The 23,362-nt window shown below is 57.3% G+C and overlaps 1 protein-coding gene and 1 long non-coding RNA gene across 7 annotated transcripts in view; one reads left to right on the top strand and one right to left on the bottom strand.

The window, feature by feature from the left end:
* Positions 1 to 23,362, top strand: part of MGLL (monoglyceride lipase) — a 190,103-nt gene that overhangs the window by 163,030 nt on the left and 3,711 nt on the right. For 5 of the 6 annotated variants that reach the window (XM_074344197.1, XM_074344196.1, XM_074344198.1 and 2 more), the window contains 3 exons: positions 3,836 to 3,972; positions 5,079 to 5,189; positions 12,792 to 12,881. In XM_074344197.1, the coding sequence (XP_074200298.1) occupies positions 3,836 to 3,972; positions 5,079 to 5,189; positions 12,792 to 12,881 (338 nt within the window). The remainder of the gene's footprint in view (positions 1 to 3,835; positions 3,973 to 5,078; positions 5,190 to 12,791; positions 12,882 to 23,362) is intronic. The other variant, XM_045521807.2, reaches the window with a different exon arrangement.
* LOC141573745 (uncharacterized) lies at positions 13,245 to 22,494 on the bottom strand. The gene is made up of 3 exons (XR_012499786.1): positions 21,421 to 22,494; positions 15,629 to 19,849; positions 13,245 to 15,174 (listed from the first exon to the last, which is right to left on the bottom strand). It is a non-coding gene; the product is annotated as an uncharacterized LOC141573745 (long non-coding RNA).

The raw sequence follows: 23,362 nt of genomic DNA, 5'->3' as shown, positions 1-23,362 counted from the left end.
CAGGGCTGGCTGGAGGGCAGAGGGCGAGGGGAGCGTGGACAGGAGCCTCTGTTGCAGTTTCTGCAAGAAGGAACAATGAGGCAGGGTAAGCAGGCGGGGTGAGGACTGGCTGGCTGGAGTACTTCCTGCAAGCTCTGGGCTTAGGGGCTGCCCCTGGCTGTCTGGGGCCTGGCCCTGCAGAGGACAGCAGGAGAGTAGCCCAGAGCGTGACAGCTGGGGTGTGGGCCCTGGGGAGCGGGTTTGCAGGGCCACTGAGCATGGTGTGGAGCCCAGGAGCAGAGCGAGTTTGGAAGCTATTTGAGGACCCACAGGGTGATCAGGGACCCTTCTGACCAGCAGCTGGTAGGGTGGGTCTCCAGGCCCGGGAAGAGGCCAGGCTGGAGATGGAAGAGCAGGGCATGTCTACACCGGGAGGAGGGTCAACATGGGAGTGATGGACAAGGGCGAGGGGGAGCTCACGGGGCGGCCGGGCCTGCCGACCAGGCGGGCAGGGTCAGGGGGTCGCTGCCGTGAGGGCTGACCTGTGAGTAGGCAGCAGCGGAGCTGAGCAGGAATCCAGAAGTAGGCTAGACTCAGCTGAAAAGGGGCTTTCGTGTATGATGAGGATGACCTCACAATTCACTGAAGTAATGAAGGTTTTTCCGTAAGTTTTGTGAAGACTATTAGGACCCATCTGCACTAGGGAACTTGGTAGAGGTGGCTGAACGTGGTGCATGTACTAAATGCCACTGAGCTGGTACACTTGACAACAGCTAACTTTATGTTGTGTGAAAGTCACCCCATTTTAAGGAAAAAAGCCCCATCAGGAAAGGGACCCCCGCCTCACACCGCAGACCACGACCAACTGCAGGCGTATCAGAGGGTACGTGTAGGAGGTGAAGCTGCATCTGCAGGCGGGACGGGGGCGGTCGCACACCACGTGAATGCTCTCAGTGCCCCTGGACGGCGTGCTTAAATGTGGTTCATGTGGGCTTCATGTCACGTGTGTTCCCCCAAAGTCGTGGAGCCATGGAAGAGCTCAGAAGGAGCGCCACATTCCACCGTAACCCTGGGGGGGGGGGCCTTTACACCTAAGAGTCAAACCTTAAGAAGCCATGGAGAGGAAAGCAGGGAATTTTTTAAAATAAAACCCTTCTTTAGCTGAACACAACATAAACGAAGCAAAAGGACAAATGGCCAACTAATACACAAAGAGCTCTCTTAACTACCAAGAAATACGAGACCCTGATGGAGAAAACAAGCAGTGACAGGAATTCTCAGTTTAGCAGAAAAGACACACAAGTGTCTCTTAGAACAGAAGACGTCCTCCCTGCCCTCTCTCCCCTCTCTTAGTGGCAGAAATCCAGACACCAAACGACACGCTTTGTCAGGAAGGCAGAGTCACCGCGGGTGGCCCACGCGGACGGGATTGGGGGGCAGCTCCCAAAAGGGCCCACGCACCCACCTTTAACCGGCACCCCTGCATCTAGACGAATGTCCTGAAGGTGCGCCTTCACAGGAGGGAAACACTCCCAAGTGCTCCGTTACAAGAGCTGGGCTGTCACACAGGCGGACTGGCTGAGAGCGGGCTGGAGGAAGCTGTGCAGGGGCGCCGTGCGGCCCTGCCAGACTCGGGGGGCTCTTGGCCTGTCTGGGATACGTGGTCATCTCCAGAAAAGGTTCAAAGTGAAAGAAACTGGCATAGAGCAGGGTGGGTGTGTGGCATGCTCCCTTTTATGTGAAGAAAGGAGGAAAGTCATAGCAGGGAGGGAGGGAGGGAGGTAGTTTTCTTATTTTGACAAAAAGAAATGTTTTGAGGAAAAAAACACAAAGTAATTACAATGATGCCCCGTCGGGGACGAGAGGGGAGGGGGGAGGGGCAGGGGCAGGGCGGCCCTGGACCGCTGCTCTTCCATAGCTCTCACTGTTGTGCCAGGTAGATGTTTACATAATCAGAAAGGAAAATTAAATTGAAAGGCAAAACAGCACAATCTGTAGTTGCAAGCAAATGTATCTTAAAATTAATGAATCTAATCGTATCTCAAATTAGTAACACAAGCGCACAGAAAAATAATTATCACGTATTTGTCATGTTTTGAACTTTGAACCCAGTATCTGGCCACGTCATTACTGAGCTGTGTTTGGAGCACGGGGGAGGGGAGGGGGGATTGCTGTTTAGCAGGTGTATCAGTCAGCTCCGGCCGCCATAACAAAGTACCACAGACGGAGTGACTCGCATGATAGAGTTCGTTTTCTCAGAGTTCTGGAGTCTGGAAGGCCAAAGCGGAAGTGTCCACAGGGCTGGTTTCCTCAGAGGCCTCCTCAGCCTGCAGATGCCACCTTCCCCCCACGTCCTCACACAGGCGTCCCTGTGTGGGTCTGTGTCCTGCTGTCCTCTCCGTAGAGGGACACCATCAGGTTGGGTCGGGACAACCCCGGGGACCTCTTTCACTTATTACCTGTTTAAAGGCCCTGTCTCCAAATGCAGTCACACCCTGTGGGGTTTAGGGCTTCAGCTCATGGATTTTGGTCGGGTTGGGATATGCAGCTCAGCGCCTGCCGGCCAGTGTAAGGTCTCAGTCTGGGGCTGGAGGGTGGTGCACTTGGAAGAATGTGTAAGATGGTAAATTTTGTGTTGTGTGTATTTTAGCACAATAAAAAGTGAAAATACATTTAAGAAGGGAAAAAACCCTCAGAGGGGCAAAAGGGTGGGTGACAGCGCAGCCGGCCCCCAGGCTGTGTTGTCGGAGGGCCTGGTGGGCACATGAGAGGCAGACGGCAGGAAGTGGGATTTTGTGGTCTGACCTCCTGGAGGATTTCCAAGTCCAAGGTCTGGGTGGCAGATTGGTCCCTGCCGCTGCCAGGGCCTCCCTGTCTGTCTGTGAAGTGAGGGCTTCGCTCATCGGCCATCATCACCGCGCCTCCCTGGCAGAGGTGGTGGGAGGGTCAGGAAGGTCCCCGGCTGCCGCCCGTGTTCTCTGGGAGCTCTTTCTCTTCTGCAGTTTTCATACCCTCACGTCAGCCGGGCTCAGCTTGAATCTGGAAGCCACAGTTGGCACGTGGTTTCTGTAGTGACGGGCGTCCTTCAGAGAGGGGCGTGGAGGGACCCTCAGGACAGAGCTGGGGGACAGATGATGAAATCTAGGAGGGGAGAGTGTGACCTGGTTTTATTGCTGCTTCGTTGAACAGACTTCTGGCAAACACTGACTCCTCTGTCACGTGGGTCACATCGTTGTCACCGGGAGCTATAAAGTGAGGTGACTGGGTGCAGCACCACCTGGTGAGAAGCTCACTCTTGGAAACACAACTGTGAGGGTCAAGGAGCTGGGAAAACCCAGAGAAGTTTGTGCGTCTTCGGTCTTGCTTCTGTGGGACTTGAGGCTCTGAGAGCTCTCCGTGTGTCTGTCCTTCCTTTATCCCTGGGAAACGGCCACAAAGAAGGCATCCTGGCTGCGTGGACAGGCTTTGCAATATTTTTTTTTATTTTAAATTTTTTGAGCAGGGAAGTAATTTTCTTTGTTTTTAACGGAGTTACTGGAGATTGAAGCCAGGACCTCACGCATAGGCATGCATTCTACCACTGAGCTGTACCCTCCCCCTGCTTTGCAGTACTTACATCCTGGTTCGTCACTTCTGACTGTGTGACCTTGGGCACGTTTCTTAACCTCTCTGTGCTTTAACTGACTAATTTGTCAACTGTGGGGAAAAGAATCCCCATGTTGGGGAGTGGTGGGAAGGGCTCAGTGGGGTGTTCCATCCGGGCCCTCCAGAAAGAGTGGCTGGTAGTTCTGTAAGGAAACTGCAGGTTTGGCAGGTGTCAGCCTCTGTAACTGGCTCTGTCTCCCTTCCCTTCCAGTCGGCCACGGGCAGAGCGAGGGGGAGAGGATGGTCGTGTCTGACTTCCAGGTCTTCATCAGGGATGTGTTGCAACACGTGGACCTGGTGCAGAAGGACCACCCCGGGCTTCCGGTCTTCCTTCTGGGCCACTCCATGGTGAGTAGACCGCGTGGGGAAGGACCCGGTGGTGGGAGAGTGAGGGCCCGGGGTGAGAGGGGACTCCCAGCCTCCTACCCCGGCTCTCCGCCCGGTGAGCACATCGCCTTTGCTCGGCCTGCACGTGGAGGTCCTGGGGTCAGTGTCCTGGAGACAGCCCCTTCCTGTCCAGGCCCAAGGCACCAGGGGGTGCCTGCTGTCTGTACTGAGGGGCTCCGGTGGGCCTCACAGGACAGGACATGACACCGCTGCCACCGGCACAGCCACGTCTCGGGGCGGGGCCTGCAGTCAGCACATGGAGAAGCACAGTGCCTCCTGCCCATCTCAGAGTCACTCGGGATAGACGGGACCTAGGACCGGAGTCCCGAGGGAGCAGGTCCTTAAAGGTCATTCAGAATCCTTTTCACCTTTTAAGTATATAAAACCCTCTAAGATGCAGCCAGGCGTAGTCTGTGAACTGGGGCTCCTCCACCTGCCAGAACTGCCTGCAGGCCCACTGCCGTGCCGGCTGGCACAGAACCTTGCTCTGTGCGATGCTGAAAGCTCGGGGACTTTTCACTCCCGGGCAGGCCTTCGCCCGTGTGACCACCTGGCCTGTCAGCATTTGTGGTTTCAGCCCTCAGTTCAAGTTACCTTAGGCTGCAGCAAATCGCCAAGGCCTAACCCTCACCCATGTTTACAAGGCGTTTTTCTTGGAACCTAGATTTCTGGGACCTTTACTGAACTAGGAAAAAAAGGTGTATCAATCTCTTACTATCATCAGATTTTTAAAAATCTCATATTAAACCTGATGGAACGGATGACTTGGGGGTCTGCCAGCTTTTGGCTTGAGATGAAGGAGAAATGTGTTGTTGTTTAACTTGCAGCCCACAAGCAGGAGCTTTATTTACATCCTTCTGAAATGTTTGCTCTTGAAGAACCTGGAGGAAAAGAAACACATGTAATAAAATAATTGGAGATTTAGTTTATCCAACATTCGAGGGTGTCTATTCCAAGGTGACCTCCCCAGGCTCTGGGCCGGGACTGCCGCCTGGTAGGGCCCGTGGTGGCACGGTGAGGGCACTGGCGGAGCCGGCAGCCACAGCTCTGCCCATTCTGTGTTGCAGGGAGGGGCCATTGCCATCCTGACGGCCGCGGACAGGCCGGGCCACTTCTCCGGCATGATTCTGATTTCCCCGCTGGTTCTCGCCAACCCCGAGTCCGCAACAACCTTCAAGGTGAGCACGCTCCAGGGTTTGTTGTCCTGCAGCTTCTCGGTCCCAGAGTGGCTGTTCCTAGCCGGAGTCTGGGGGGAAGGGGCTTCTCGTGCTATTGTCACGAGGTTTGGACAAGGAGCAAACACTGTTGTCCCGGGAATTCTATTGTTTCTCAAGCTAAGGGTGTGTTTTCCCCCCAAAGACAAAAGAAAAGTGGCTTCCTGTTTGTGCGTGTTTTGCTGGTGAACAGTGAAAGGAGGAAAAGTTACGCGTGTTAGGAACCGAGTGAGGGCCTTCTGTTACCAGGGCACATGCCAGGCTCACACTGGTTTCCATGGACCGCTTGTCAACCTCGATCACGGTGCACAGTGAGTGGACAGGTGGACAGGTGGACAGAGCTCGCAATGCGATGGGTCCCTCGTCCTCACTGTGGCTTCCTCCATCCCCGAGCACTTTCCCTCTGATTCTGACGAACCCATCGCTTCGTTTTTCTGGCGTAGAGTTCCCCGGTGGGGCACCCAGTGGTTCGTGCTTTAAGCTGGGGCTTCGAGCTGCTAGGATGTGTGAACAGGTGCCTTCTCCCCCAAGGAAGGAGATGAGGCTTGTGGCTTCAGCAGGGCTGCCGGATTGTGGGTGTGGGTTGTGGACACGTTGTGGACCTGAGGTTTTAGAGACACAGAACCCAGTGCGGGGGGAGGGTCCCAGCCCCACGTCTCTCCAAGGGACGGTCAGTCTCTCCCCAGCGCTGGGCGAGGACTGCTGCCTCCTGAGCCAGTTCTTGGTGGTGGGTCATGAGCCCAGGGCCGGGGCAGCACCCCTGCACCCTAGCTGCACCATCAGTGAGCCGCCTGCACTGTGATGCCTCCGGAGCTCTCCTGACCACCCAGACAGCAGAACACAGCGTTGGGGTGAAACCTTATAGAAATGTTCTCCAGTGTCCCTTCCAGCCCACAGCCACAGATTTTATCCCCGCCCTGGAGACAGGCAGGCAGGTCCTGTGCGTGGCTTCAAACTGTCCGATAGTTTAATCAAAGAACAATGGTTTACTTAATATGCTGAAGAGGAGACATGGCCAGCTCTTTTGAATTTTACTCCATTTTAAGGAAACCACCACTGACTTTCTGAAATCGACTACCATCGATAAACTTCACTGCTACGTGTGGCAGTAGTGGCCGCAGCGACCCCCGCTTCTGTCATGGAAAGTAAGTTCATTCAAGGAACCCCCGGTAGTGCTCCGGGCGACTTCCTAGTCCCTGAGAAAGGCCTGGGAGCCCGGCCTCCTGGACGGCTCCCCTCATGGCTGCGATTGTATTGCGTGAGGCCAGATCTTGTCTGAGTGGAATAAACAAGGCGAGATCTCAGAGCAGAGGAGAGTTCCCGTGTGCTTGGATCGGGGAAGATGTGTTCTGCCCTGGGGTGCCAGGCACGTGTGGTGTTCACACCTGCATTATCTTCCTTGGCTTCATCCTCACCCCTGGGAGAGGTCATGGCCCACATTTTATGGTCAGGACCACTGAAGCTTGGAAAGGACACACTTTGCGTGCTTGATGTGAATCTGGGGCAGTGCACGCCCCATCGACGGCGTTTCCCAAGAGAAGAAAGCGGACGTTTTCTGTAGCTGGCGTTTTCCCTGAGAGAAAAGCCCAGGACTGTGGGACTTTTCAGATAAAGTACACGAGGGGCCTGGGGTGGCTGGGCCCCGAGGTGGAGCCTGTGAAGCGCCCCTCAACCCCCTGAGTCCCCGGGGCGGAGGTGGGGCTTCTGGGCAAAGCCACCAGCACGGCCTTTCCAAGCCTCGTGCTGATAGAGTGCCTTGTCAAACCAGGAGCCAGCTTTCCCGGGGGGTGCAGGCCTCCTCTTGTTAACCAAGAAAAATTAGGTTTCCCGTTGCCCCCAGACCTGAGGACACGTCCTCCCCACGGTGAGAGCCATTGCCGCCCTGGATCTCGAGCAGTTTCCGCTGACAGACTCTGTGATCATTTGCCCGCCCCAGATGACTGGGTTCCCTGTCACAGGTGAAGTCTTGCCTGACAACCTTCTGAATGGGTCTCACAGAACCTTTATTTAAAACTTAATTGAAAATTTTTAGAATAATACATTTATGGGGCTCAAAAGGGGGGGGGTGCAGTGCAGACTCCTCCCGGTGGAATTGGGCAGCAGTTAGTCTGTGCATCTCCGCAGGTGCACACACCTGTGTCTCACGTGGTAGAAACTCTCTCTGTGCTTCCTGGTGGTTCTTTTGGTTGGCCTGTTTGTTTCTGTGGGTTGGGGTTTATTTGGTCTTTTTGCTTAGTGATACCTCTTGGTGCTCCTTCCTCACCTGGGTCAGGTGAGGCCCCTGCAGGGATGGGCCTGTGTCAGGTGAGGCCCCGCTGACTGACCTTTGGGTCTTTCCAGTTGTTCCCTCTTATGGACCCCAAAGGACAGATTCCTAGAGACCCCCTCTGGCTGAGGTGGTGGTGGAGGGGTCCTCCCCAGTCAAGTCTCACTTTTGGGGAGCAGAGAGTGGAGCTGAGTCATGACCTTGTGACCTCTCTCCAAGAGCATGGCTCTTTGACAGGTCAGGGGTTTGTTTCCCAGCAGCGAGTTCCTGAGGGAGGGATTCCAAAATCATTAAAGCCGGCAGCATGAGACACCTGAGCCCCGGAGCACAGCCAGGCATGTGGAAGATGGCAGCCCCCCGCCCCAAAGCCAGATCCCCACCCCGGCTCTTGCTTGGTTCTCTGTGGTCAACAAGCTGGGGTGTATTTAGTCTGGGCAGGAGACGAGGGGGCAGGGGCCCTCAACGCTGTACTCAGGAGGTGTTTGGAGCAGGAGGAATTTAGAAACAGAAATCTAGTGTCTCAGAACAAATCTCTGCTGTTAACGAGGCCCTTTCCAGGGCCTGTCCCACATCCTGTGCCCTGGGCAAGGCAGCGGTGGAGTGGGCCCCTTGCTGCCCAGTAGGTGTTGCACCCTGAGGGACCCTTCCCTAGGAGGACAGAGCAACCCCCTTCTCTGGGGCAAAACCCTCAGTCCCCCTGGATTTCTGCCTAGGGTCAGGGCAGGGCTCAGCCTCCCAGGAGGGTAATCTGCTAAACGACCTTCTCTGCCTGTTGCCTGGAGGTTGTCCCCTGGGGCCTGGGGTCTGTGATGCAGGAGCCAGGCCAGCCCAGTGCCTCCAAATGCTTCTCCCACACCGACCCCTGTCAACCAGGGCAGCTGGCCAGGTGAGGGAAGCCGCGAGGGGCTGCTGTGAATCCCCCACTCATGCCAGACACGAAGTCTTACTTCCTCTCCGTCACCATCCTGTGAGGAAGGAAGGTTGTTTCCAATTTATAGACGAGGTGAGGCCTACTGTCTCCCTCAAGACCAGCGTGTGCTCCAGAAGGACGCTCCCTTTGCCTGAAGCTGCCCTGGGTCAGCTGCCCTCAACGCGAGCCCCTCCCACCTGTCACTCGGCTGTTTAGTCACCAGAGTCTGGGAGGCCTTGGAACAGGGTGGAGACAGGAGAGGCCTGGGGAGTTGGAACTCAGCTGTGACCATGAACCGGCCCCGGGATTTGGCAGCAGCAATGCTCTGAGGGGCGTTGTCTCCTCTGTAAGGCACGCGAGCTTCCTGTTCTGTCTGTGTGGGGGTGCCCTCCTTGCCCAGCAGAGCCCCGGGCTGTGTCCTGCCACGCACCACATGCAGCTGTGTTCCCCTGGGCCCAGGTTGGCTTGCTGGAGCGCTCCAGGGGAGAGTGATTGTAATTACCTTCCTGTGTCAAGTCTGCCAAGGGGCGGAAGCTTGAAAGGATCTTCAGGAGCCATTAAAACCTCTTGGGTCAATAAAGGCACTTATGCAAGTCACTGGTACTTAAAGTGATGGGGCTGCCATCAGTGGCTTGCTGCCCTGATGCTCTGCAGGAGGGGACCTCCCTTCCTGGAGAGTTGTCCTCCTTCATCCTGGGTGAAGTGGTCTAGGTCCAGCTGTGACGTGACATTTGCTGCTGAGCTCAGGTCCCCTCCTGCTTGGAGTCTCCACTCCGACTGGGGCCGACTGGGGCTTCTCCTCAGGGCCAGAAACCACAAGGGCAGTTGGGGACGAGCTCTGTGGACTTTGATCTCATGCAGCTGCCAGCAGCTTTTCCACTTCATTTCAAAATCCCCATTTTACAGATGGAGAAACTGAGGACCACATGCTTTCTTAGAGATTCAGAACCAAGGTCCGAACCCAAGTTTGTCAGGCTCTGAGTCCCCGAGACAGATTCTTCCACCTCATTGCCTCTCTTTTCCAGGGTTGGGGTCCAGTGACGGTGTGTCTGATTGTCGTGGGTCTGGGGTCCCTGTGGAGTTAGCGTCAACTCTGGTTGCATAAACTTGACTTTGCCTACTAGGGTCACGATGGATGGGGGGGTCTCTCCCTCAGAGGCCCATCCAGGGTCGCCCCTCTCCTGAGCTGGATCTGGGGCTCTTTCCATGCTCTCACAGGGCTATCTGAAGAGTTTGGGACACTTGGTCGAAATGACATCGAGAACCATAGTATCTCGGATTCCACGTCGTTTTTGGGTGAGCCACGTCCCCTCACACCTCTGCCGCTTCTGTCTCCCTGTGGAATTAGGTGCGGGGCTCTGGCAGTTGAAGGAGGCCGGGGAAGGTGGTGTTGGGAAGCCTGGACAGATTGATCTTTCTGGTATAGGGAGTGCCTAGCTCTCTCCAGCCCCGCTGCTTCCTCACCGCATGACCTCAGGACCCTCCTCCACCTCATCTTCCTTTGTCGCCACAGTCAGCCCACCCCGTCTGCTTAGTTCTTTCTTCTCCTGCGTTAGCCATCAGTTTACTTCACTGGGCTAATGGAATAAACTCTGAAGCGCAGCAGAGAAAGTGAGTGTCTTGAGCAGCCGCTCAGAGTGCCCTCCCCATGTGACGGCTCTTTCCCTTTCCTGGGCTTGGTGGGGAAGAGGATAAGAAGCACCTTATTTTTTTTTCTTTTGCTGTGACATTATTGTCATCAAAGGTTTACCTCTACCCAGTTGAGAATCTTGTTAGAAAGGTAGTTGGAACTTACTGTGCCAGTTTAGAAAAAGAGCTGAAGGTCAGAGTGGTGCAAACATCTCTCCCTGTGGCTCCTTCAAAAGGGCGGCTTACACGTCATGTGTTTGTGTCCCTGGTCCCAACCTGTGGGGGTCAGAGACACGCCCTCTACCCCAGCTGCATCTTGGAATCACCTGGGAAGCTTAGCAAAAACGCAGATGCCTTGGCAATTTGGGGTGTGAGTGTTTTGGTTAAGAGGTGCCTGTGGTAGGAGCAGAGACGCAAGGGTGAAAGTAAGTCTGGCCCTTCACAGGTGGCTGGCGGCTGTGCCCAGGTCCACGCAGAATTGGTGATGTGGGCAGCAGAACATACCTTGTTAGTGGCAGGCTTGTGAGAAATGGCGTGGGTGCCATGTGGTCTCTGTCCCTCACATTGGCAGCAGGGTGAGGGCCCTAGCGGTGTGTCCCTGGGCCTCTTCCTGGCTGTCAGTCTCTAATAGTGAGCGGATAGAAAGCTGCTTGCTGAAAACAGCTGTGTCCTTCGGGGCGCTGTGCCGGGCGAGGCCAGCAGATGGGCCAGGCTGGACCGTGCGGTCTGTTTTGTCACGCGCAGCATCCCGCGGTTCCTGGGCATGGCAGGGTCGCAGACGGAGTCAGCCGACAGCCCCCGCGACCTTCGGGAGAGCAGCAGGGTGCTGGGGGTAGGCTCTGCGAAGTTGAGCCGCATCGGGGTTCCCTGACAACTTAGCCCTTGGGCCTCTCGCTGGAGGGGACAAGCCCTGCAAGCCCGCCGTGGCGGCAGCGAGGCTGGTGGGGCCGGGCCTTGGGCCCGTGGCCTCTCTGCAGCGCAGAGTACTTCTTACCTGTGCTTCCTTGTCGTTTATGCATTTTTACCCTTTGGACACACAGCTCCCAACTCCTGAATTAGGTTCCCAGAGGAGCCCCCAGTTCCTGGAGTTCCCAGACCTTTGCTCTGTGTTTGGAAACACCCAGATCCTCTCCTTCCATAGAACTTGCAGAATCCCTAGCCCTCCAGGCTCGAGCTTGCCCGTGGAGCTGCCCACACCCCACCTTGACTCCTGAACCTGCCGGCAGATCACAGCCCGGCCCTAGCACAGAGTTCCAAGCTGGGGTGCCACACGCTTCTACACTGTGTTAGCAGAGTGCCAGGCACGTCCGTGGACACGTGAGGTCTGCTGGCCTGGACACTGAGCTTGGGTGCAGTGAGCTGCGGTGGTCTTGCCGGCCAGGGTGCCGTCCTTGAACCATGTGGGTCTCAGGACAGGTTCACGCCCTAGTGTTCTTTTGGGAACAAAGCCCGCCGGGTACTCGGCCATCTGAGAACCAGCTGTGATGGGGGGTCGCATCAGGCATGTGCCGGCAGACGTGAGAGGACGTGTTAAAGGGGCTGGGGTGCAGCAGTGATGTCGCCAGGGAGGACACCTGGGGCTGCTGGTTTTGATTGTCCTCAGGCGAGGTTCGGCTCTCAGTCACATTCGTAGGGAGAAGGGGGTTCACAGAGGCTGATGACACGAAGGCAGAGAGTGGCCTCATCCCAGAACTCTGCCCTCAGCCAGCCGCCACCGTCACCGGGAGCCTGTTCTCTCGTCTGTTGAATGAGGATAAAACCTCACTGCATGGCGTCTGTGTCAAGATCAGGAGACTGGGCACCTAGGACGGTGCCCAACATACCCAAGGTTGTTCCTGGGTCGATGTGGCAAGGGGCTGAGGGGGCAGCAGTTCTCAGCTCTGTGATGCGCCCTCGGCATAGACGGAGAGTCCGCTGCGTGACACCTTCCATGTGATTCTAATTTCAGCATTTCGCAGCTCGTGTTTGAAATAGCATCTTTCATCCCGGGCGTCTGCGCAGCACAGAAACAGAACAGACCCCTCTGCAGGCACAAGTGTGAGATCAGGTTCACACTTTTCCTGGGTGAACACCAGATCCGCAGGAGGAGCGGGTGGGAGGGTCCGCACCTGATCAGGGTCACGTTCAAGGAGCGTGTATTAAGCACTACTGTGTATCGGTACCTTTGGACACAGTGGTCCCGTTGGCAGCTGAGGGAACAGGCCCAGTGGGGTCCAGATCTGTGTCCCTGTGCCTGGGGCAGCCCAGCCAGGACCCAGATGGGCCTCTCCCTCTGCCCCACACCTAATCAGCCTGGTGACGGTTTCTGCTTCCCCAGATGATCACAAATTCTTTCTGATCAGGGCAGGTCCTGCCTCCCCCTCAGGTGCCTGGGTGCTTCTGCTCCTGCTGTCTTTTGAGAATCCTCTGAGAAGCGGCTTGTGCACAAGTGCTCAGCTAAGTGGCTCCTGCAAGTAATTCAGAATCACAACCCACGTGTGACTGCGGGGGTGGGGGACCAACATGGAATCGGGAGCTGCAAAAAATAGGTGTGGGGTCTGCGGCCCCAGGGCAGCTGCCTCCCGCCTGGCTCACCATCAGTGGAGGGAGCCAGGCCAGTGAGCTGTCTGTCAGAGCGGGAGAGTCCTTGGCTGCCCAGCCCGGGAACAGGCCTGGCCAGTGTCCAGTCCAGGCGTCATCCTCCTTAATCGACTGTAAGCTGCCCCGTGGGCAGAGCTGAGCGGGGTCCCATCGCACTCACCTCGTCTCCCCTCCCACCTAGGTCCTTGCTGCGAAAGTTCTCAACCTTGTCCTGCCAAACATGTCCCTGGGCCCAATTGACTCCAGCATGCTCTCGCGGAATAAGGCAGAGGTGAGTCTTTCTGAAAACGTGGGCAGTTGGGGGCTGATGACTTGGTGAAGGCAGTAGCCTGCATGGGAAATTGGGGTTCATCTCTGCCACGGCCTTTTACCACCATTCTGCCGAGGCCCTGCGCAGTGATGAGGACACACAGATGTGGCTTCAGGATTGGGTGAGAAGGGCTGGGTGGTGCTGCCTGAGAGGTGCCCGGGTGTGCAGAGGAGCTGACCAGATGAGGCTTGTGTGTATCAGCCACAGTTCCTTTGGTTGTAGGTGGCAGAAACCCAAGTCAAGGCAATTTAAACAAAAAGAGGGATTTGTTGGTGAGTGTATAACGAAGGGCTTCAGGCATGGCTGGACCCAGGGGTTCAGAGTCCTGTTCACCATCTGTCTCTCCCCACCTCTCCCATCCCCTAATTTGGCCTCATTCCCAAGAAGCCTCAAGGCTGATGGTCCAAGCCTGGGTATTCGTCCAGGAAAGGGGGCAGTGTCAGCTCTACCCAACCTCATGGCCTGAGAGCAGAGAAGGGCAGTTCTGGGGGTGAGGGGGAAGTGTGGAGGTGGGGGAGGTATCGAGATAGGCCAGCAGAGGACAGAAGAATGGATTCAGGCCAGGCTAATGCCGTATGTCCAGGGCTTAGGAGCTGGAGAGGGTGAGAGGAAGAGGGTTCCCGGTGGAGGGAACAGCATGGGTGAAGACCCTGGCACGGAGAGCCCATTTGCAGGACAGCCAGTGGTTCAGTTTGACCGCAGGGTAGAGGGTGAGCTGAGGTCAGATCACGAGGCACCTCACCAACCCCCCCAACCCCCTCTCCCAGGATCCACTGTCCTCTGTAAGAGCAAACCAGCCCCAAGATGCCAGAAAGCAGGGCAAGGTGGCCTTGGGAGAGACACACTGGGGGTGTGCCACCGTCCATCTCTGCCTCTGGGACCAGGCATCAGGGTCGGCACAGACCTCGTGTGCCTGAGGCACTGGGGCCACACAGAGTCCGAGGCCCCAGAGGCTGGGGGTCGGTCTGTTAAGGTGCCGCTCAGTGAACCAACCCACCTCCCCTTGAGTGACGGGACCCTCATGCTGTGCACCAGGCTAGTGTCGCGTCCTCATCCACTGGTGGCTGCCCTGGGTTGCAGGTGAGCAGACCCAGGCTCCTCAGGACACAAGCCTGGGGTCACCCGCTGGTGGGACTAGCCTGAGAGTGGAGATGGGTGGGTCCCTGGCCTGCTCTGTTGAGGGGCGACCCCCCCCCCCCGCCATGGGCTTCCGGCCACAGATAGGCGGCCATCCTTCAGTTCTCCTTGGGTTAAGGAAGCAACTGCCCTGTCCTACCTTCATCCCATGTTGCCTTGGGAGCCAGGAATCACGGAGCCACTGGCTCCCTGCAGACCCTGGGAAGTGGAGCGGGTGCTGGATATCCCAGTGAGCTCCCCGTTCCCCTGGGGCTTGAGCAGTCAAACTCTGGCTTCTGTATAGAATTTGGCGTCCTGGCCCCTGAGCCACGTGGAGAGCAGGCTGCTCAAGGGGAACCCATTCCCACTGTGTAAGGAGAAACATTTACAACCAGGGGTCAAAACTCCCAGGCCTCCAAGGGCCAGCTGCTTGTGAATCTGGCTCGTGTGGGGCTCTGAGGAGTTGTGGGGCTGGAGGGGTACCAGAGGGTAGCCAGTCTGCCCAAGTCACCTGCATTCCGTTTCATTCTTCATCTAATTTAAAAAACACAGTGTCTCCCAAACCCACACCTTGGGGCCAGATTTGACCGACCAGGGTCAAGAGTATTTGAGTAAAGAAAAAAAGATTTTCGCCCCAAAAGGCAGATCTGTATGGTGAAAAGATGCAATGTGAGGACTCAGAAAGACCACATATATGCTGTTTGGTTTAATCCTGGCATGGGTGAGGATGACTTAACCCCATTTCACAGATGAGGAAACTGAGGCTCGGAGGTTCAATAGCTTGTCCAAGGTTGCACAACCAGTCGGGGCAGAGCTGGGATCTGAAGCCCTTGTTGGAAAAGTCCTGCTTGGGCGCCTCCTTCCAGCTGTTGTTTACAGGTGAAGCTCTTCCTCCTGATGTGTAGGTTCTGGTCCCCGCCGCCGGCGTGGTGCAGGATCACCTGGCGCTGGGGGTGGTCATGTGGACAGGGCCTCCTCCAGCCGCCGCAGCGGGATCACGGCTCTGGCTTGAGTGTGGGTCTCGTCCCACCCATGGTCTTGGCAGCAGCTGTGCTGGGGGGTGGGGGTCTCCCTGGGAGCATCTGAGAGGGACATCCAGGAGCAGGCCCGAGGAGTTCGCCTGCCCCCTGGAAGTTCACTGGCAGAGAGGAAGGAAGAAAAGAGATTATGAGATGATTCCAAACCCTCTTTATTTGAAAGTAGCAAATTTCAGAGCTTTTTATGTTCTTTTCAAAATAATGCAAAATTTCACTGAAGGCCTTATAAAACCAGAGGAGTCTGGGTGAACCTGCAGCTTGCAGGCCCCCCTCCTTGCTTGGCCCCATCCCGTCCTGGGTCTCACACCATCCTGTATCGGGTTCCTGACAGGTCAGGTCAGCACTGATAACTTCCCTGCAGGGAAGACACGGAGGCAGGCAGGAGGCTGTCTGGCCCAGAGGCTGGGCTGCAGTGGGAATGAACGGGGCTGGCAGATCAGATCCTGAGCAGAGAACTAGCCCCTTGCCTGTTGTCAGGCTCAGTCGCCCTTTCAGCATTCTGCTGAGCGTTAAAAATTGCAATGCCGAGGGGGAAAATGTGTTCAGAAAAGGCACCTCCTGGGTCGAACATCGACTGTCTAAAGGCACATCTTCAGCAAAGATGCGTCCCCTGGGAGCCTGCAGCGATGGCAGCCTCAGAAGAGAAGAAACGTTTGCCTAACAAGCCTGCTGGGATAGGACAGAGGGAGGGAGGGAGGGGCGCAGGCTGGGGCACGGGAGCAGGGGGGACTGGGAGTGGGGCAGCAGCCTGGCTCCACCCTCTGTTTGGGGTGTGCTGCAACCCCCCTCACTGGCACCACTTCCTGGCCGCGAGCCCTCAGGGCGCATAGGAGTCCAGGCAGAAGTGCCTGGCGTGGTCTCACCACCACCCAGCGCACACTGTGGCAGCCCTCCGTCCCGCCTCAGCTCCCGGAGGTCAGTCTTATTACCAGTATTTACATTTGCGGAGATTTGGGCCAGAGAGGGCAAGTCATTTACCCGAGGACACACAGCTACTAAGTAAGGATTTGAGCCCAGGTCTCTCTCCAGGCCTTGGCACTAAACTACTCCTGCACTAAAACCTTGGGGACAAGTAACTTGCTAGTCAGCATTTTTATGCTTGTCGACACATTCAGGGTACCGGTCAGAACGCTGGCGTCCTGGCGTGTTCGCCATTCCACCCTCAACACCAGACGATGCATCCCTCCCACTCTGAAAAGCCTTGAGTGTTCTAGACGGTTCTCCAGCCAGGGCCCCTTGGGGGAGGGGCAGGGGGTGTTGCTGAGGACCGTGGTTCCCGCAGACTGCGGTAACCTGTCCCATTGGTGACGAACAGGCTCCCTGCTTTCCCTCCCGGCTCTGTCTTCGAGCTTGTGTCAGGTCGTCTGCTGGGAGAGCCACTGTCACAGACTGGGGCAGTATGTCTTCTAGAACCAAGCCCGTGTTCTCTGTGGCTGTGCTGGGACGCCCTCCAGGCACATCCTGGCTGCCTGGCTGGTTTATATTCACGCCAGCCAGCCATATGGTGAGTTCTGGGCACCCAGAGCGCTGGGAAGCGGGCCACCTCTGCTTCCCTGCACTTCTGTAGGTGGGTGCTGCTCCAGACCCCCACCCAGTATTTCCCTTGTGCCCGGCATCAGAGGTCAGCCCCCCTCCTCCCCTGCTCCCTGCCCATCTTCTGCCCACGTCTGCCCGTGGCCCTTGGGAGGCTCCTGCTGGGTCTTGGAAGGCTCGGCCAGCCTGAGGCTTTTGACTGATTGTAACCACAGCTAAAGATAGGCCCAGCCTCCCACGCTGTCCCCAGGACATGGCCTCCCACGGAGGCCCTCGGAGGACTGGTGATTACTTTCCAGGGTGCCTTGCCATCACTCAACAGCTTGTATCCCCACAGAGGACTTGTCTATTTCAGGCAGCTGATAATTTACCAACGCCTTAAAAAATAACGAGCCATTAGAAGCTCTCCCAGCATGTGTGGCTCCACATGTGGGCGGCTGCTGGTGCTGGGCACATATGTAAACCGTCCACCTTGGTCCAGTGCCCTGCACACGGGGCTCGTGTTTCCTGCTCCCAGTCCCCCTCCCACCACCAACTCTGGCAGAAACGGCTCTGAGCACAGAGTCTGTCCCTGACGCCAGCAGCTTTCATGGCATTAGAAAGGCCAGGGACTCTGTAGAGAGAATGTCAGATTGTTCCAGTTGCCAGCCAGACCCAAGACAAAATGAGGCCCCCCACGGCCCTGCAGGCCCAGCCGACCTTCTCCCTTGGCACCTTCACATGGTCCAGCAAGAAAGCAGCTGCTCTTGGCCAGGCGCACACAGGGGCAGAGCCCGCAGGGCCTCCCAGAGTTATATCTGTCACCTCGCTGCAGGCCAGGAGCTGAGGGTCAAACCCCCGTTTACACGTGGATCCGACGCAACCCACTCGCCAGGGTTTGGGATGCTGGGCAAGCCAGACACAAGCCCCAGACAGGATGCTGGTCACAGGGGTCTTCCTGCCCCAAGCCTGCCCAGGGCATGTGTGGCTCCTAATGGCAGGGGGGTCAAAGTAAAGAACGTGAGAACCGAGGCTGCAGGGAAAGGGGTGGTCCAAGTCAGCCAGCTTTCTCTCCAATTTTTAATTCCAGTAATTTTCAAATCGACAGGTAAGCTGACCCAGTAGGACGGCACCCACCTCCTCCTCCCCAAGGTTCACCAGCGGGAAACACTCAGCCACACTCTGTATTTGCGCTCAAATAGGAAATGTCAGAATAGGGTGTGTTTTAAATCCTTTAAAACGTGTTGTGGTCAGAGATACAGAGTGTAAAATTTCCGTTTTCACTAGTTCTAGGTGTGCGGTTCAGGGGCATTAAGTGCCTGCACATTGTTCAGCTGCCTCCACCGTCGTCTCCAGAACCCTCTCATCTTCCTTGGCTGTAACTCTTCCCTCCCCTACCGCGTCCCTGGTTCCCCCCGCCCCCCCGTGCTGTGGGTGTGACCGCCCAGGGCCTCCCTGCCCTGTGACGGCTCGTTCACTGAGCATCACGTCCTCGGGCTCATCCGTGGTGCAGCAGGTGTCAGGATCCCCTTCCTTTTTAAGGCTGGATAATACTCCATTGTAGGCATAGGCCATGTTTGGTTTGTCCGTTTGTGTGTCGGTGGCACCTGGGTTGCTTCCTGTGAATAATGCTGTGGCTACTGTGAATAATGCTGTGAACGTGGGTCTGCAGATACTCCCTTCAGAGCCCTGCTTTCAGTTCTTTAGGGTTTACACCCAGAGTGGGGCTGCCAGACTGTTTTCATTTGCGTCTCCCTAACGGTCAGTGGCGCTGAGCTGCTTCCCATCTGCTTTCTCGGCCATTTGTGTGTCTTTGGGGAAATGTCTGTTCAAGCACCTTGTCCGCCGTCTAATCAAGTTGGTCTTGTTGTCGCAGTCCTTTGTATGTTCTGGGTAGTAACCCCTCACACACAGATAGATGATTTGCAGATGTTTTCTCTCATTCTGTGGTAGGGGGTCTTTGATGGACACGAAGTCCAGTTCATCTATTTTTTTGTTTTGGTGCCTGTGCTTTTGGTGTCATAGTCAAGAAATTGTTGCCAAATCCAATGTCATAAAGCAGATGCGTTGATTCGGCTGAAACTTTGGAAAGTTAAGACGGTTGCAGACCCCGCGATCGTACTTGGGCATGCGCTGCCCAAGAGGAAGGAGCCAGAATGAGGACCTTCGGACGCAGCCTGTCCCATCGTCACGTGTGGAAGGTAGCAGTGGTTCCCGACCCCCCCTGCTCGTGACCTGTCACCCCCTGGTCCATATTCCGATTTCCTCTAGGGAGCAAGGAACGTGATCTTGCTGTTTTGTGAACAGCGGTTGTGAAAGCGGGCCTGCAGGACCCCAGTGATTGTTTCCTGTTTCTCTTACTGTAACAGGCGGCCGTGGCCAGGTGGAGAACACGGGCCTGCTTTTTCCCTTCCCTCAGTGGGCACTCAGGAGCTGGGGCTGGGTCCAGGACCACACTGCAGTGACCTGCACTCCCAAGGTGCACGTGCGGGTGGCCTCCTGTATCATTTCTGGTTCAGAAGGAGTCCTGGGCGCCCTGTGGTGGGTTTTGCGAACCACTTGCACCCACAGGCCCGGGGCCTGACCTGCCGGCCCTGCTCGTGACTCACAGAGCAGACGATCTCCAGGAGCTCAGATGTCCACAGCAGAAAGCAGTGCCTGGGGAAGGGTGTCCAGTGACTCGCATGCCCTGGGGTCAGTGGCAGTTCATACGTGTAGGCTAATCCCGATTAATCCTCTCGGTCAAGAATGGACCTGCAGGCCCTTATTTCTGATGGCTCTTGTCTACCTCAGGACTTCCAGCCCCAGGTGGCACCTGCTCTGGGGCTGGAGGGGAACTTGGGCCTTTTGGTGAACAGGGTTTGCTCCCGTCGGCCGACTCGGGGAGACTTTCTGCAAAGTCAGGCAGAGCCCTCCTCTCCCCTCCGCCAGCCTGCAGGCGGCACATCAGGTCAACAGACTCAGTGGCATTCCCGCTTCCGGCCAGAGGCCACCTTCCAGGGTCACATCAGTGGATCTGTTACAAGGATGAAGAGGCAGGCAGAGGGCGTGGTGGGAAAGGCCGGAGGAGAGGTTTTCTCTCATTCATCTCTGTCCATGCCAAATCGCGCTTCCTGCCGTTTAAGGCAAAGGTGTGAAGTGAGGATGGGTCTCAGCAAAGACCCACTGGCTTATCCTAGAGTTCCCATGGGTTCTAGAGTTCAGAGATTACACAGGTAGGGTTGTTGTGTTTTTTGCAGTATGCTGGAGAAGGCTCTGATGTCCCTGTGGTGAAAATGGATGAATTAAGAGAGATCTAAACAGTGGAGGAAGGAGGTGGGAATCCAGGATGGGCTCTAAAGTACAGGTAGGGGGTGGAGGTGAGGCTCCTCTAGGAAGAGGGAGGGCTGGGAGGGAAGTGGGGCAGGAAGACCAGCTGTAGACATGTCTGTGGGGCATGTACCTGAGGGAAACTCGGGGCTGGGCTGCTCTGTGAAGCAGGAGGTGTCACGCAGGCAGGGCACTTGCTTGTGCTCAGAAGGGCCCCTCGTCCCTTTGGCAGGCTGAGAGGGGTGGGGGCCTCCGGGGCCCAGATGTTTCTGCTCCTCTCCAGAGACGCGTCCCTGTCTTTTCTGAGGTTTGCTGGTTCCCTGCCGCCCCCCGCCTCCTGGCCGACTAAGCCCACAGGCCTCTCTGGACAGGTAGCACAGTGTGGGAAGTGGGGGCTGAGGATGCTGACTGGGGGTCCGAACACACTGCCTGGGTCTTACCCTGGCTCCACCCCTTACTTGCTGTGTGACTTTGGGTGAGTGGCCTGACTTCTCTGAGCCTCAGTCTTCTCATGTGTAAAATGGGGTTCATAATAATCCTCCCTTAAAAAAAAATCGTCCCTGCACAGGGTTCCTGCAGAGGTTGGGCAAGCGAGGACACGTGGCGCGCCAAGCGCAGAGCTGGGGCTCGCAGTCGGCGCTGCTGGTGCTGTTCCGAGTCAAAGCCAGCTTTCAGCCCACCCGGGGCACGGGTTTCAAGGCAGGCCAGGAGGTTGGCTGTGGGGTGACGTGTAGGTTTTGCGCAACCAGAAGTGTCAGAAGACGCCCAGCTGCGGATTGCCGCTTCGCTCACTGTGCTCTAGGGCAAAGTTTCTTCAAAAGGCAGACGCGGCCCTTGGCTTGTTCCTGGCCGTGGAGTTCAGCCTGACTGAACCCCTCCAGGGCCCCAGGCGGTGCAGGTGCCGGAGACCAGGACACATGGGAGGGGCCTTCCTGCCCGGACCTTGAAGCCCAGGGCCCCCAGCCCCGCCCCTCCCTTCACCCCCCTGGGTCGCATTCAGCTTCGCTGTGGGCCAGACCCTGGGCTCAGCTGCAGGGCTGCAGGATCTGGTTGAGCCTCCTGGCATCCTCTTGGGCAAGATGTCAGGGCTGGGTGACCCCCTTCCCAAGAAGAAAGACTTCAGGTCTCAGCCAGTGGACGCCCCCCTGGAGGTTGGTCATCTGGAGCAAAGATGGTCTCGCTTGGCCTGGGGTCCGCAGCCTCCGGCTGACACGTCCCCAGCTCTGCTCCAGAAGTGGGGGGCTGAGGTGCGAGAGAGATGCTACAGGCCAAGTTGTTGCTGTGTTTCTAACCAGACCTGGTTCTGAGGTCACCGATTCCCGCGCAGCTGAGGGAAGTAAAGCGGGGGTCCTGGTGCCTCTCCCTCCCCCCCCCCCGACAGCCACGTCCTGCAAGACCACAGGGTCACAGCACCAGGACACCGACGTGGGTCAGGCAGGCTGTCTCCACAGAGACCCCCGTGTTGCCATCTTACAGCTGTACCCCCTTTCTTCCCACCTCCCCCACCAGGCCTGACAGCCACTAACCTGGCCTCCATTTCTCCAAGGTGTCATTTTAAGAATGTCTTGGAGATGAAGTCACACAGTATGTCGTCTTTGGGGACCAACTTTTTGGTCTTTGGTTCTGAATGAGCTCGGGCTGCTGACCAGTGCTCTGGGCCTGGAGGGAGAGCCCTGTCTGTCTCCTGCCTGGGGGCAGAGGACACAGCCCTCCCCCATAAGAACTTTTGCTGGATTTAGGTCTTAAGCCCTCAGAAAACAAAGGCTGCCAGGATTGGGCCAGGAGGGTTACTTGAGGGGAAGGTTTGGGGCCTCTGAGCCTCATTTCCCTCTCTGCCTGCTCCGTCTGCCCCTGCCCGGCTGCAGCCGGCACCAGGGCCTACCCTTTGCCCGACACAGCTGGCAGCTCCTCCCCAGGCCCTGAGTAGCCACTGTGTACACAGGGCCTACGTGCTGAGGATGTGGAAAAGGAAGCCACAAGCAGGAAGCCAATAGGGCCGTCAGAGCAATTAACCCGGAGCCAACTCCCCGAGGGGCCTCGTGGCCGGTCAGCAGGCAGGGTGCCAGGCCACTCAAGAAGGAGGGGGCTCATGGGCTCGGGCCCTGTGTGTCATGGGGTCACCCTGCAACCAGGGCCCTTCAGCACTGGGAGGGGTGCAGCACAGCAGGCCCTCCTGCTGCTGCGTGGAGACCCCAACACCATAGCCCAACCAGGAAGGAGGCGCACTTTCCTGGTGGGTGACAGCCCCTTGTCGCCCTGTTTTTGGGGTGCAGCCCTTGTCCATGTGGCCCCAGCTCTGTCCCTATTCTGCCCATGTTCTGGGCAGTGGGAGGAGGGCAGGGAGCTGAGGGGCCGGGCAAACCCCGGACCAGGGAGCACATGGCACACACCTTGCTTCCTACTGGCCAGAACGTGGTCAGGTTACAACACTTGGCTGCAAGGGGGGCTGGGATGCGATTTTTCTTCCAGGGGTTGTGTTCCAAAGGAACTGCCCAGGGTTCTCCGGGGAGCAAGGGAGTTGGGGCGACTAGTAAAGGTCAGGTTCCTCGTCTGCACATCAGGGTGATGGGGGCCACGCCCTGTTGGACCCCTTGAGCGCTTGGAGCCAAGCCCATAGGAGGGGCTCAGAAGCACTAGGCCGTCCTGGTCCTCCCCCTGCATGGCACCCTGCCGCGGCTCCCTGGGCCGTGCTGGGCGCAGTCTGCCCACGGAGCTGCAGTCGCGCTGCCCGCGTTGGACAGTTCTCAGCGGCCCCGCAGCGCTCTTCCCAGCAGGGCTCCCTGCAGCCGCACTGCCCCCATGTCTCCTGTGCGCTCAGCCCCTAGACAGATGGCCTGGCCCTGCAGGCTTCCCGCCCGCTCAGCTGCAGGAAGTGGCTAATCCATCTCATGCAGCTTTTCACAAATGGTCTGGTTTGCCTGCTGGTCCCCAGCCCAGGAGGAGTCAGGGATGGCCGGGCTGACCCCGGACAGCCTGTTCCCTCTCAACCCAGATCCGCAACTCTGGCTGAGGTCCTTCAGGGTTGGTGCCGGGAGAGTCAGGGTGGGAACACGGTGGACTCAGGCAGCCTCACGGACAGCTGACCCTGTGCCCCAGCCCCCGTGGCCCTCCTCTCCCTCACCCATCCCAATACCACACGGCACTTCTGCAGGACAAAGGAGGTGAGGGAAGACCTGTCCCCAAGCCTCAGACTGTCTCCATGGGCCTGAGAGAGCTCTGGAAACTTATGTGGGCACATGCCCCACCCCAGCCCAGAGTAAGCAGGCAACTCACTGTCCTCTCAGAGGTGGGAGGAGTGAAGGGACAGCCCCACAGAAGGCCAGGAGAGATTCTGAGCCACGGGCAGGGCGAGGGTCAGAGTCAGGGCCCAGTAGGCTAGCGGCTGAGGCGGGCGGGACCAGTGTCTGTGCACGTCCGGCAGAGGAGCGGCGGGCTCTGTCTCAGGGTGGCAGGCAGCCTTCTGCAGCC

This window comes from Camelus bactrianus, chromosome 17 (genome assembly GCF_048773025.1).
Source record: "Camelus bactrianus isolate YW-2024 breed Bactrian camel chromosome 17, ASM4877302v1, whole genome shotgun sequence".
Classification (NCBI taxonomy): Eukaryota; Metazoa; Chordata; class Mammalia; order Artiodactyla; family Camelidae; genus Camelus; species Camelus bactrianus.
Note: the sequence above shows the minus strand (reverse complement) of the source record. Positions and strands in the feature narration are given on the sequence as shown.